Source organism: Antechinus flavipes, chromosome 3, assembly GCF_016432865.1.
Source record: "Antechinus flavipes isolate AdamAnt ecotype Samford, QLD, Australia chromosome 3, AdamAnt_v2, whole genome shotgun sequence".
Taxonomy (NCBI): Eukaryota; Metazoa; Chordata; class Mammalia; order Dasyuromorphia; family Dasyuridae; genus Antechinus; species Antechinus flavipes.
In genome coordinates, this window is record NC_067400.1 from 553,680,975 (window position 1) to 553,696,329 (window position 15,355).

General features: G+C 34.4%; 1 protein-coding gene across 1 annotated transcript; it reads right to left on the minus strand.

Moving 5' to 3' along the window:
- Positions 1–426: 426 nt before the first annotated feature.
- LOC127557402 (olfactory receptor 52I2-like) lies at positions 427–1,416 on the minus strand. The gene has a single exon (XM_051990732.1). The coding sequence runs from the start codon at positions 1,402–1,404 to the stop codon at positions 427–429; it is 978 nt and encodes a 325-aa protein (XP_051846692.1). The 5' UTR covers positions 1,405–1,416.
- Positions 1,417–15,355: the final 13,939 nt, after the last annotated feature.

Sequence of the window (15,355 nt, forward strand, 5' to 3'; positions counted from 1 at the left end):
TTCAAACACAGGCAGCATAGTTCTCTCCTACACAGTTCAATTCTCTAAAATTAGTCCTATTGGCCAGTGTACAAATGGGTATTTTCCAAGAAGACTGATAACTCTAGACAACGAAGTTTTATAATTTGGTCTAAGTCTAAGAGGTTATTCCCTTCATTTTGTCACAAACCTAGTACCAGAGAAGCAATGTTGTATAATGGATATGGAACTGGTCTTGAAGCTAGGAAGAGCTGAGTTTAAGTTCTTCCTCTGACATATATCAATGTGTAATCCTGGGACCTGTTACCTAATCTCTCAAGTTTTAGAGATGACATCAACATGTATTAGTAAAAGGAAGTTTTTAATTCTCATTTTTTAATACAAATGAAACAAGAGCCCATCCTCATCCCCATCCTGGTTTTATAACATCTATGATTAAGCCCTCATTCAGGGTTTCTCCAATTTGAGCCTTGGCACTATAGACCAACAGTTTCCTATTATATCTAATACTCGCTTTAAGATTTGCTTGGTCCTCAGACCATAGATGATAGGGTTCAAAGTTGGGGGAATGACCAAATAAAAATCAGCAAGTAGCACCTGAGTGTGCAAAGGCACCACATCTTGTCCAAACCATTCCACATAGTGGGATATCATTCCAGGGAGATAGTAGAGCACCATGATCCCTACATGGGAGCCACATGTGCTGAGAGCCTTGAATTGGGCATCCTTGGAAGAAAGTCTAAATACTGCTTGCAAAATCAGGGTATAAGAGGCAGCAATAAAGGATACATCAGAACCTACAATAATTGAGGAACCAATCAGACTATAAAGGCTGCTGGGCATATAATCAGCACACGCCAACTTGGCCACAGCCATGTGCTCACAGTAGGAATGGGGGACCACGTGGGAGGCACAGAATGGCAGTTGGATCACCATCCAGCTCAATGGAGTCATGATCAGAATAGCTCTCACCATGATAGCCAGACCAATCCCCAACATCGTATTGGGTGTGAGAATGGTTTGATAGTGCAGGGGTTTGCAGATGGCCACATAGCGATCAAAAGCCATGGCTAACAACAGCCCTGTCTCAGCAGCGGTGGCTGCATGGACCACATACATCTGAGCAAAGCAGGCAGTGAATGAGATGACACCATCACTTGACCAGAAGATGCTCAACATCTTGGGGGCCACAGAGGTTGCCATGAGGATGTCGACAACTGCCAGAATGCACAGGAAGTAGAACATGGGCTCGTGCAGAGTAGATTCGACCCAGATCACAGTCAAAATCAGAGTGTTGCCCACAAGGGCCATAGCATACATCAAGGTCAACGGACCTGCCAGCCAGAGGTGTGCCCTCTCCAGTCCTGGGATACCCATAAGGGTGAAAGAACTAGCTGATGTCTGGTTGCAAGGTGATTCCAGCATGACAAGAGAGGCTTCTTTACTGTGGATATAATCACAAAGTTTATGGAAACAGGAGCCCAGCTTAGATTCTTATCTCAGATCTTCTGTAAGAGTATAGATAGCCACTTGTCAAAATGCTATAAAGGTGACTACTTAATGGGACAGCACACTGCCTTAGAATGATCTCATAGGTCCCTTTTAGTTCTGAGATTCTGTCCTACAAAAAACATCAGAAACTCAGAGGAATGGAGGATCTATTGGCATCGTGGTAGGAGAGAGAGCCTTGAAGACATGATTAGGGGAAAGGAGGCATGGTCCTTCATCCAAATCATCTTTCTTTTTAAACCTCAGGTGATGGATGAAAAAAGGAAATGTACTAAGAGATCAGTCTCAGTTGAAGTTGTGCCTGGGAAGGTCACTGGTGGGCCTGTCTGGGTGTCAGAGACCCTGAGTGGGCAAGGAGGAACTCTCCACTCAGTCAAAGACAATCTGGCTCTGGGAGCAGAAAAAATCCTTAAATCAATGTGTTGAGGAGTACAAACTAGGGCAGTGAGGGGTAGAGTATGCAATCATTCTGTCTGCTCCTAGGAAGGGTGAGAATGGTTGGTGATAGAATGAGGGGGATGGGGTATCCTTGAGCCTTATGTCTGAGAGCCAGGATTCTAGGCTAGAAGAGGGGAGATGATCTTGATTAGACTCTCTGAAACTTTGAAACTCTGGTTCAGGTCTTCAGTCATCCTGCCTGAGTGCCTGAGCTTCTAATCTCTAGAACAGAGAATACTCATACTTTCAAAGAGATATCTATCTGAAATTCCATCTGCCAATTTCAGCCAAACCAGGACTTACCTGCCCCAAGGAAACCTCCAGACCCTTGTTTGTCTGAAAGGGCAACAGAAGCTTCTCTCCTTTTTCCATCTTTTTAGATGAGGAAGATTTATAATCTAGGCTCCTCCTTGCTCTGGGAGCCTGTAGCCCTGGAGTCCCCTTAGGAGACCTATACTCACTCCTGAAATCACTTAGGGAAAAGCCTAAGCCTGTGAGCTGTGAAAACTAGGATATCAGGGGAGACAGTGAGCATAAGAGAAAAGACACTGACTGTGGAGTCTGAGGATCATGCTGTTCTTGCTACTGACATCATAGAGCTTTGTGATGAATTTATTTAGTATTTAGTAGAAATGTGAAGCATTATTCTCAGCATAGCCAACCTGAGATAATTAATCATCTCTTCTGTTTCTTCATCAATCAAAAGTCTAGAGTCAGAACCAACAACAATATAAAAAACAATTTAAAAAAACTAACATATGCAATCATCTAAGAATAAGGGAGGGAATTCAGAATCCAGAATCCTTTATTCTAAAGATTATGACCTCACTTATGGTTGAGAGGTAACCTGATCAGAAAGTGATGAGGAAAACTTGGAACCAGTGAGAATTAAGGGTTCACAATAATGTTACTGCTGGAGAAGCAAATGGAAAGCACTTCAGTATTTTTGCCAAGAAAACTCCAAATTGAGTCACAAAAAGTCAGACACAATTTAAATTTACAGATGACCACAGCAACAACCTAAGGTTATTTAGTCTTCATATTCATTATTTTTAGTTTAGCCCCTATATCCAAAGTGCAGGTAGCCTATGGACACCAACTCTGTTTGGCACTGGCAAAAATCGTATTTACCCACACACACACCAAAATACTTTGGTATTTTGACTATGGCTGAAGCCTGTGATTGAAGCATGGAGGTTAAAGCAATGTTGAAGTCTAAATAAGTCTTCCATAATTCCAGGTGAGGAAATAGGAATCATTGAATTCTCTAATAAATGTTTGAGATTAAGGGGGGGAAAGGATCAAGTTGAGAAAGAGAAATGATAGACTAGATGAATGACATGAAAACTTATGATTCAGAATAGTCCTTTTGTTTATGCCCAGTGCTTAGCACAATTCTTGGCATATACTAAGCACTTAAATGTTTATGCTCATTTGTTACATCAACAAGCAATTTTTTGTCAACTTGATGTGATTCTAGAGCTCTTAATAAACACTACAAAGGAAGTAGTAGTGTGTGATGGATTAAGCACTATGCTTGGGATGAGAAGAATTGATATTCTTTGAAAGAGAGCCACCATTATTGGAGGGCTTCAAGTGATAGGGAGATGATCACTTGACAAATATAATGTGGAGAGATTTCCAATTCAGGTACCTAGATCATAGATATCAAATACACATGGCCATTATTAAGCCCAGTCAATGATGAATCAGATTAAAATGTAATTGGAATTTCTTATAAATTAGAGTTAATTCTCTATATATTTTGGAAATAGGGCATTTCTCAGAACATTTGACTGTAAAAATGTTTTCCCAGTTTATTGTTTCCCTTCTAATCTTGTCTGCATTAGTTTTGCTTGAACAAAAGCTTTTTAACTTGATATAATCAACAATTTCTATTTTGTGATCAATAATGATCTCTAGTTCTTCTTTGGTCACAAATTCCTTCTTCTTCACCTCCACAGGTCTGAGAGGTAAACTATCCTATGTTCTTCTAATTTATTTGTAATCTCATTCTTTATACCTAGATCATGAACCCATTTTGATCTTATCTTGGTGTACAGTTTTAAGTGTGGATCAATGCTTAGTTCCTACCATATTGATTTCCAATTTTCCCAGCAGTTTTTGTCAAATAGTGAATTCTTATCCCAAAAGTTGAGGTGTTTGGATTTGTCAAACATTAAATTATTAAAGTTATTGACTATTTTGTCCTTTGAAACTAATCTATTCCACTGATCAACTAGTCTATTTCTTAATCAATATCAAATGGTTTTAGTGACTGCTGCTTTATAATATAGTTTTAAATCAGGTACAGCTAGGCCACCTTCATTTGATTTTTTTTCATTAGTTTCCTTGAAATTCTTGACCCTTTGTTCTTCCAGATGAATTTTGTTGTTATTTTTTCCTAGGTCATTAAAATAGTTTCTTGGGAGTCTGATTATATAGCACTAAATAAATAGATCAGTTTAGGTAGTATCATCATCTTTATTATATTCGCTCAACCTATCCAAGAGCACTTAATAGTTTTCCAATTGTTTATATCCGATTTTATTTGTGTGGAAAGTGTTTTGTAGTTTTGCTCATTTAGTTCTTGACTTTCCCTTGGCAGATAAATTCCCAAATAGTATATATTATCAGTTATTTTAAATGCAATTTCTCTTTGTATCTCTTGCTATTGGATTTTGTTAGTGATGTATAAAAATGCTGATGATTTATGTAAATTTATTTTGTACCCTGCAACTTTGCTAAGTTCTCATTTATTTCTAATAACTTTTTAGTTGATTCTCTGGGGTTCTCTAAGTATATCATCATATTATCTGCAAAGAGTGATAGTTTGATTTCCTCATTACCTTCTCTAATTCCTTTAATCTCTTTTTCTTCTCTTAGTGCCAAGGCTAGCATTTCTAATACAATATTGAATAGCAATGGTGATAGTGGGCAAACTTGTTTCATCCTTGATCTTATTGGGAATGGTTCTAGTTTATCCTCACCACATATGATGCTTGCTGATGGTTTAAAAACTAAACAGAACTAATGCAGACAAGATTAGAAGGGAAGCAATAAACTGGGAAAACATTTTTACATCCAAAAGATCTGATTAAGGCCTCATTTCTAGAGAATTGACTCAAATTTATAATAGTTCAAGCCATTCTCCAATTGATAAATTATCAAAGGATCTGAACAGACAATTTTCAGATGAAGAAATTGAAACTATTTGTAGCCACATGAAAAAGTGCTCCAAATCACTATTGATCAGAGAAATGCAAATTAAGATAGCTCTGAAATACCACTATACACCTGTCAGATTGGCTAAGATGACAGGAAAAGATAATGACAAATGTTGGAGGGGATGTGGGAAAACAGGCGGACTGATACATTGCCAATGGAACTGTGAATAGCTCCAACCATTCTGGAGAGCAGTTTGAAACTATCCTCAAAAAGTTATCAAACTGTGCATACTCTTTGATCCAGCAGTGTTTCCACTAGGCTTATATCCCAAAGAGATCTTAAAGAAGGGAAAGGGACCTGTATGTGCAAAAATGTTTGTGGCAGCCCTTTTCCTAGTGGGTAGAAATTGGAAACTGAATGGATGCCCATCAATTGGAGAATGGCTGAATAAATTGTGGTATATGAATGTTATGGAATATTATTGTTCTGTAAGAAATGAGCAGCAGGATAAATACAGAGAGGCTTGGAGAGACTTACATGAACTGATGCTAAGTGAAATGAGCAGAACCAGGAGATCATTATACACTTCAACAACAATACTATATGAGAATCAATTCTCATGGAAGTGGCTATCTTCAACAATGAGAGGATTCAAATCAGTTCCAATTGATCAGTAATGAACAGAACCAGCTACATCCAGTGAAAGAACACTGGGAAATGAGTGTGGACCACAACATAGCATTTCCACTCTTTCTGTTATTGTTTGCTTGTATTTTTATTTTTCTTCTCAGGTTATTTTTAATTTCTTTCTAAATCTGATTTTTCTTGTGTAAGATAACTGTATGGACATGCATACATATATTGTATTTAACTTATACTTTAACATATTTAACATGTATGGAACTACCTGCCATTGAGGGGAGGGGGTGGAGGGAAGGAGGGGAAAAGTTGGAAAAGAAGTTTTTGCAAGGGTCAATGTTGAAAAATTATCCATGCATATGTTTTGTCAATAAAAAACTATAATTAAAAAAATGTAATTAGGAACTATTACTCAAGATAAAAAAAATAGAACATAGATAGCATTAATATGAGTTGTTTAAATCAATATGTATCCTTATAGGATATTTATGTGGGGTTAAGTGGACCCTGTTTCTATTTGAATTTTACGCTAGTAATCTAGATGGCAAGAAGTTCTAGGACCACCCAAAGGACAAGTTTTCCAATCTGAGCTCTGCCACTAAATAAATGAAGAGCTTAATTCCAGGAAGAAAAAAGGTGTTATAAACCTGGTAATGCTAAATCATCTTCCATATAAAAGGAAAATCTGGTATTCCCAGAGGCAATGGAATGTGAAATGCATCCAGGAATAAATTATCCAGCTAAATTGAGCATTATCTTTCAGAAAAGAAGATAGACATTCAATGATACAAGTGAATTTCATTTATTTCTGATGAAAATACCAGAGCTGAACAAAAAATTTGCCCTCCAAATATAAAACAAAGTTAAAAGGAAAGAACTTTTGAGAACTATATCTCTGTTATGGGTATATATCGAGAGTGCAAGTATAATTTTATTTTACTATGATAATATAAACAAGAAACTGGAGGTGGAAAGGGGAAAAAGACAAAAATGGAGATAAAATGTGAGAAATTATATCTCATGAAGAGGCAAAGAAGATCTATTATAATTGAGGGCAAAAGGGAGAGAGATGAACATGTACTCTTATCAGATTTGGCTCAAAAAGAGAACATTAGACATTTTTGATTTCACAGAGAAATTTGTCTCACGTTATAGGGAATTGGGAGGGGGAAAGGGAAAAAAGGGGGAGGTTAATAAAAGGGAAAACAGAAATTAAGGGGGAAAGGTATAAGAAAGTGATTGGGGCTATAAAAGGGTAGGGCTGTTGGAGGGAAGTGGTAGTCAGAAGCAAAATACTGGAGAGTAGGGAAAGAAGGAAAGGAAAGAGAAAAGCATATTTTGGGGTAAATAACATGGAGGAAAATACAGAATTAGTAATTTTAACTATGTTGTAAATGGGGTGAACTCACCCATAAAAGAGAATCAGATAGATTGGATTAAAAGCCAAAATCCTATAATATGTTATTTACAAGAAACATATTTAAAGCAGAGTGATATATACAGAATGAAGGTAAAAGGCTGGATCAGAATCTATAAGGCTTCAGGTGAAGTAAAAACAAAAAAAAGCAGGGGTAATGATACTGATCTCAGAGCGACCAAAAGCAAAAATAGATCTAATTAAAAGAAATAAAGAAGGAAACTATCTTGCTAAAGGATACCACAAAAAATGAAGTAATATCATTACTAAATGTATATATACCACGTGGTATAGCATCCATATTTCTAAAGAAGAAGAAAGCTGCAAGAAGCAATAGAGAGCAAAACTATACTAGTGGGGGATCATAAATTTGATCTTTCACAACTAGATAAATCAAAGCACAAAATAAATAAGAAAGAATTTAAGGAGGTAAATGGAATTTTAAAGAAGTGAGGTATGAGAACATTGAATGGAGATAGAAAGGAGTACATTTTTTTCTTGGCAGTTTTTGGAACCTATGCAAAAATTGACCATATATTAGGACATAAAGATCTCAAAATCAAATGCGGAAATAGCAAATGCATTTTTTCCAGATCATGATGCAATAAAAATCATATGCAATAAATGGCCAAGGAAAAATAAATAAAAAATTATTTGGAACCTAAACAATCTAATCCTAAAGAATGAATGGGTGAAAAAACATATCATAGACACAATCAATACTTTCATGCAAGAGAATGACAATAATGAGACAACATACCAAAATTTGTGGGATGCAACCAAAGCAGTTATTAGGAGAAATTTTATATCTCTATTTGCTTGCTTGCATAAAATAGAGAAAGAGAAGATCAATGAATTGGGCTTGCAATGAAAAAAAAAAACTAGAGAAAGAACAAATTAAATATCAAATTTGAAATTCTGAAAATAAAAGGGGAGATTAATAAAATTAAAAGTACAAAAACTATTGAATTAACAAATAAAACTAAGAACTGGGTTAGTGGAAAAAACCAACAAAATAGATAAAATATTAATTAATATGATTAGAAAAAAGATAGAAGAAAACCAAATTGTTAGTCTCAAAATTGAAAAGAAAAAAGTTTCCACCAATGAAGAGGAAATTAGAGCAATAATTAGGATTTATTTTGCTCAACTATATGTCAATAAATTTGATAATCTAAGTGAAATGGAGGAATATCTACAAAAATATAGATCGCCAGATTAACGGAAGAGGAAATAAGTTATTTAAATAGCCTTATTTTAGAAAAAGAAATAGAACAAGCTATTTATCAACTCCCTAAGAAAAAATCTCCAGGGCCAGATGGATTTACATGTGAATTCTATAAAACATTTAAAGAGCAATTAATTCCAGTACTATGCAAACTATTTGAAAAAATAGGGAAAGGAGTCCCACCAAATTCCTTTTATGTCACAGATATAGTACTGATACCTAAATCAGGTAGGCTAAAAATAGAAAAAGAAAATTATAAATCAATTTCCCCAATGAATATTAATGCAAAAATCTTAATTAAAATATTAACAAAGAGATTACAAAAAGTCATCCCCAGGATAATACATCAGGACCAAGTAGGCTGGTTTTGTATTAGGAAAACTATTAGCATAATTGACTATATCAATAGCCAAACTAACCAAAATCATATGATTATCTCAATAGATGCAGAAAAAACATTTGACAAAATCCAATACCCATTCCTAAAAAACAACAACAACAACAAAAAAAACCAATAGAGAGTATAGGAATAAATGGAATTTTCCTTAAAATGATCGGAAACATTTACTTAAAATCATCAGCAAGCATCATATGTAATAGAGACAAACTAGAAACATTCCCAATAAGATCAAGGGTTAAACAAGGTTGCCAACTATCACCATTACTGTTCAATATTGCATTAGAAATGTTAGCTTTGGCAATAAGAGAAAAAAAAGAGGTTAAAGTACTTAGAGTAAGTAATGAGGAAACCAAATTTTCACTCTTTGTAGAAGATATGATGGTATACTTAGAGAATCCTAGAGAATCAACTAACAACTACTAGAAACAATTCACAACTTTAGCAATGTTGAAGGATACAAAACAAATCCACATAAATCAAAGGCATTTTTATATCTTATCAATGAAGTCCAGAAGCAAGGTATATAAAGAGAAATTCCATTTAAAAATAACTGACGATAATATGAAATATTTGGAAGTCTATCCGCTGAAGGAAAGCCAGGAACTATGTGAACACAATTACAAAACACTTTCCACACAAATAAAGTCAGATCTAATCAATTGGAAAAATATCACGTGCTCACAAGCAGGTTGAAAGAATACAATAAAAATGACAATATTACCTAAATTAATCTATTTAGTGCAATACAGATCAAAATCCCAAGAAATTATTTTATAGATCTAGCAAAAATAAAAACATGTAGAAGAAGAAAATGTCAAGAGTTTCAAGGAAATTAATGCAAAAAATGCCAATGAAGGTAGCCTAGCTGTGCCAGATCTAATTCTATATTTTAAAACATCAGTCATCAAAAACCATTTGGTACTGGCTAAGCAATAGAGCATTAGATCAGTGGAATAGGTTAAGTTCACAAGACAAAAGAGTCAATGATAATCCTCCAAAAGACCCCAGCTTTTTGAATAAGAACTCACTTGTTAACAAAAACTGCTGGGAAAATTGGGAACTAATATGGCAGAAACTAGGCATTGACCCATACCTAAAATCATATACCAAGATAAGGTCAAAATGGGTTCATGATTTAGATAGAAAGAGTGATATTATAAGCAAATTTGAAGAACATAGGGTAATTTACTCCTCAGATCCATGAAGAAGGAAAGAATTTTCCTTTCCAGAAGAACTGGAACCATTAAGGAAAACAAAATAGATAATTTTGATTATGTTAAGTTAAAAAAGGTTTTGTACAAACAAAACAAATGCAGACAAGTTTAGAAGGGAAGCAATAAATTGGAAAAACATTTTTACATTCAAGTGGCCTGATAAAAACCTCATTTATAAAACATACTTTTTTTATTATTAAATCTTTTTATTTACAAAGCATATGCAAGAGTAATTTTCCAACACTGACCCTTGCACAACCTTTTATTCCAAATTTTCCCCTCCTTTCCCCCATCCCCTCCCCTAGATGTCAGGTAGTCCACTATATGTAAAATATGTTGAAACATATGTTAGATCCAATATATATATATATATATATATATATATATATATATATATTTATTTATTCAGTTATCTTGTTGCGCAAGAAAAATCAAATCAAGAAGAAAGAAAACGAAAAACTGAAAAAGAAAATAAAATACAAACAAATAACAACAGAGAGAGTGAAAATGATATGTTGTGTTCCACAGTCAGTTCCCACAGTCCTCTCTCTGGGTGTAGATGGCTCTCTTCATCACTGCACAAGTAGAATTGGTTTGAATCATATCAGTGTTGAAGAGAGTCAGGTCCATCAGAATTGATTGTCGTATAGTCTTGTTGTTTCTATGTTTAATGATCTCCTGGTTCTGCTTATTTCATTTAGCATCAATTCATGCAGGTCTCTTCAAGCCTCTCTGAAATCATCCTGCTGGTTGTTTCTTGAACAATAGTATTCCATGCATTCATATACCACAATTTATTCAGCCATTCTCCAATCGATGGGCATCCATTCAGTTTCCAATTTCTACCCATTAGGAAAAGGGCTGCCACAAACATTTTGGACATACAGGTCCCTTTCCCTTCTTTAAGATCTCTTTGGTATATAAGCCCAATGGAAACACTGCTGGATCAAGGAGTATGTACAGTTTGGTAACTTTTTGAGAATAGTTCCAAACTGCTCTACAGAATGGTTGGATCTGTTCACAGTTCCACTGGCAATGTATCAGTGCGCCTGTTTGCCCACATCCCCTCCAACATTTGTCATTACCTTTTCCTGTCATCTTAGCCAATCTGACAAGTGTGTAGTGGTATCTCAGAGTTGTCTTAATTTGCATTTCTCTGATCAATAGTGATTTGGAGCACTTTTTCATGTGGCTACAAATAGTTTCAATTTCTTCATCTGAAAATTGTCTGTTCATATTCTTTGACAATTTATCAATTGGAGAATGGCTTGGACTATTATAAATTTGAATCATTTCTCTATATATTTTAGAAATGAGGCCTTAATCAGATCCTTTGAATGTAAAAATGTTTTCCCAGTTTATTGCTTCCCTTCTAATCTTGTCTGCATTAGTTTTGTTTAATTTTTAAACCATCAGCAAGCATCATATGTAGTGGGGATAAACTAGAACCATTCCCAATAATATCAAGGGTGAAACAAGGTTGCCCACTATCACCATTGCTATTCAATATTGTATTAGAAATGCTAGCCTTGGCAATAAGAGAAGAAAAAGAGATTAAAGGAATTAAAGAAGGCAATGAGGAAACCAAATTATCATTCTTTGCAGATAATATGGTGGTATACTTAGAGAACCTCAGAGAATCAAATAAAAAGTTATTAAAAATAAATCAGAACTTTAGCAAAGTTGCAGGATACAAAATAAATTTACATAAATCATCAGCATTTTTATATATCACTAACAAAATCCAATAGCAAAAGATACAAAGAGAAATTGCATTTAAAATAACTGATAGTATAAAATATTTGGGGCATTTATCTCCCAAGGGAAAGTCAAGAACTATATCAGCAAAACTAGAAAACACTCTCCACACAAATAAAGTCAGATATAAACAATTGGAAAAATATCAAGTGGTCGTGGATAGGTCAAGCAAATATAACAATGATGATAATACTCCCATACCAATCAAACTCCCAAGAAACTATTTTACTGAACTAGAGGAAAAAATAACAAAATTCATCTGGAAAAACAAAAGGTCAAGAATTTCAAAGGAATTAATGAAGAGAAAAGCAAATGAAAGTGGCCTAGCTGTACAAGATCTAAAACTATATTATAAAGCAGTAGTCATCAAAACCATTTGTTACTGGCTAAGAAATCAGTGGAATAGGGTGGGTTCACAGAACAAAATATCCAATGACTATAAGAATCTAGTATTTGACAAACCCAATGGTCCCACATTTTGGGATAAGAATTCATTATTTGACAAAAACTGCTGGGAAAATTGGAAACTAGTATGATAGAAAGTAGATATAGACCCACACCTAATACCATATATCAAGATAAGGTTCATGGTCAAGACATAAAGAATGATACTATAAATAAATTAGAAGAACATAGAATAGTTTACCTCTCATATTTGTAGAGAAGGAAGGAATTTGTGACCAAAGAACTAGAGATCATTATTGATCATAAAATAGATAATTTTGATTATATTAAGTTCAAAAGTTTTTGTACAAATATATAGATAATTGACTCAAATTTATAAGAATTCAAGCCATTCTTCAATTGATAAGTAGTCAAAGGATATGAATAGACTATTTTTAGATGAAGAAATTGAAACCATTTCTGGTCATATGAAAAGGTACTTTAAATCATTTTTGATCAGAGAATGCAAATTACACAACTCTGAGGTACCACTATATACCTCACAAATTGGCTAAAATGACAGGAAAAGATAATGGTAAATGTTGGAGGGGATATAGGAAAACTGGGACACTAATGTATGGTTGGTGGAATTGTGAAGTGATCCAACTATCATGGAGAGCAATTTGGAACTGCTCAAAAAATTATCAAACTGTGCATACCCTTTCACCCAGCAGTTTTTCTACTACTTGACTTGAGGTATGAATCACAAATGAAAATTATACACATCATTACAATTTCACCTTATTGCCAGACTCAGGGATATTTAAGTGGGGAACATTCCAATACAGAGGAACACAATTGGGAAATCAATGTTAGTGTAAACCAACCTCAAGTAGAGTTGAAAAAGCCAGCTTTTCAATTTTTTCCAAGATGCAATCCTCCACCTATACTTTCTGAGAAGTTCTGCAGCAAATTCTCTGGTATGGTGGGTTTTCTGATTTAATGGTCTATCATCCACACCTAAATTAAAAATAAAAAAAAAATTTGCTCTCAAGAAACTCTCTCTAGTAACCAACTTTCACATCAGAGGATCCAGATTTTTTTTTTTAAAGGCTTACAAATCATTGTGTGTAACCTAACAGTACTTCAGGACTGAAGTTGGAGATGAGATATGATGAGTCAGATTCTCTCATATCATGCTTTCTTTTCACATGCATAGTAAAAAGGCAGATTAGCTAGCAGATAGAATTTTATTTCAGAGGATGAAAGACCTGCAGGGTACAGCCACAACTAAGTGCAGGAAAATTAGCACTTTCATTATAGATGTAGCACCAGTAGTGTAAGATTAAAATTTTATTTTAGTCATTTTAAGAAAACTACACATCATATTGGTTAAACAATGAGACCATGATGCACTAAATAAATGTTAAATAATTTGCCAAAGACAGAGGAAGACTATGACAGAAATAATCATTTTCAAAGCACTTGTAGTTAGCCAAAATTAAAAATATCTTATGAACTTCTCTTAGATGTTCCTTGCATTGCCAATCAGTAGAACTTTTGGCATAGCATCAAAAACTATTTTGCTTTAAAACAATCACAGATATGAAAAATAAAAACAAATCTTCAATTATTAACACCATGTAAACATAGGCTATCCTTATAAATAATAGAATAATAAAAGAAATTTAAAAGTGAAGAAATCTCACTTAAAAAACAGAGGGTCCAGAAAATGGCTAAGCATGAATAAGTAAAAGTTTTTTTCTACCTTCCCCAATTAGTGAAGTAGAGTAAGACTCCAATGGGGGGGCTACAGTTACCTTCTCCCACACACAGAGGGAGGAAATGTCAAGTATACCTTTATATTCAAAGGCAAATGGATCTAAAGTAAACCATGAAATTAGACAAATAAACAGTATACTGTTTTCAATCTCCAATTTCAGGTAACTGCAAAAAATCTTAATGAACAACGTTCAGAAGTGATAGCTAAACTGTATCTCTCAGGAGGGTTTGATTTTTCTCTCTTGTCCCTTTCAACAATGTAAGCAATTTCAGTGTAAAAGGATTTCAAAATGATTTCATCTGTATTTTCTTCCCTATATAGGAATTTCACATCCCTTACATACCAAGCTTATTTTCTAAGGCTTAGGATCTTGCTAGCAAGAATGATACTCTGTTTGGGAATTGTCCAGGCAGTGAAGAGAGGAGAAGGCCAAACTAGGGGGCTAAATGGATCCAAAAATAAAATCAATCTAGATAAAGTTTTCACCTAATATTTTCTGCCTACACACTGTAGTTACCTGTTTTAAGTTTTAAAATCACCCTTTCAGTTGACTTTCAGGAGAATAACTTCCAATAAATTAATCATCTTAAAACTCACATAAGTGATAAAAATATCCAGTACCCTAAATATCCAGTACCTAAAATAGTTAATTATAAAAGATTTTATACATACATAGATACATATGTTACCAATTGGTTTTAAACAGATTTTCCACATTCTTTTATTTGTTTAGCTTATATTTTGGATAAAAAGCCAAAAGCCAGTACTTATAATCTCAGGGGGAAAAAATGTATTACTATTCAATATTGACAGTTAGCTTTCAAGAGGGCTTGAGTCTTCCCTCTCATCCCTTTACATAAATTTCTTTGTTTGAGGGAGAAAGCAAGGCAATATTCAAATTCAGAACATAAGTAATAGTTACATAATTTTTTTTCCTGCTTTTGTTTCTCTCTTTTTTAAAATAATTATAACTTTTTATTGACAGAACCAATGCCAGGGTAATTTTTTACAACATTATCCCTTGTACTCACTTCTGTTCCGATTTTTCCTCTCCCTCCCTCAACCCCCTCCCCCAGATGGCAAGCAGTCCTATACATGTTAAATATGTCACAGTATATCCTAGATACAATATATGTATGCAGAACCCGAACAGTTCTCTTATTGCACAGGGAGAATTGGATTCAGAAAGTAAAAATAACCCGGGAAGAAAAACAAAAATGCAAACAGTTTACATTCATTTCCCAGTGTTCTTTCTTTGGGTGGAGCTGCTTCTGTCCATCATTGATCAATTGAAACTGAGTTAGACCTTCTCTTTGTCAAAGAAATCCACTTCTATCAGAATACATCCTCATAGAGTATCGTTGTTGAAGTATATAATGATCTCTTGATTCTGCTCATATCATTTAGCATCAGTTCATGTAAGTCTCTCCAAACTTCT

Excerpts from the sequence above, each read along its gene's own strand:
- LOC127557402 (XM_051990732.1), bottom strand. The coding sequence starts at position 1,404 with ATGCTGGAATCACCTTGCAACCAGACATCAGCTAGTTCTTTCACCCTT.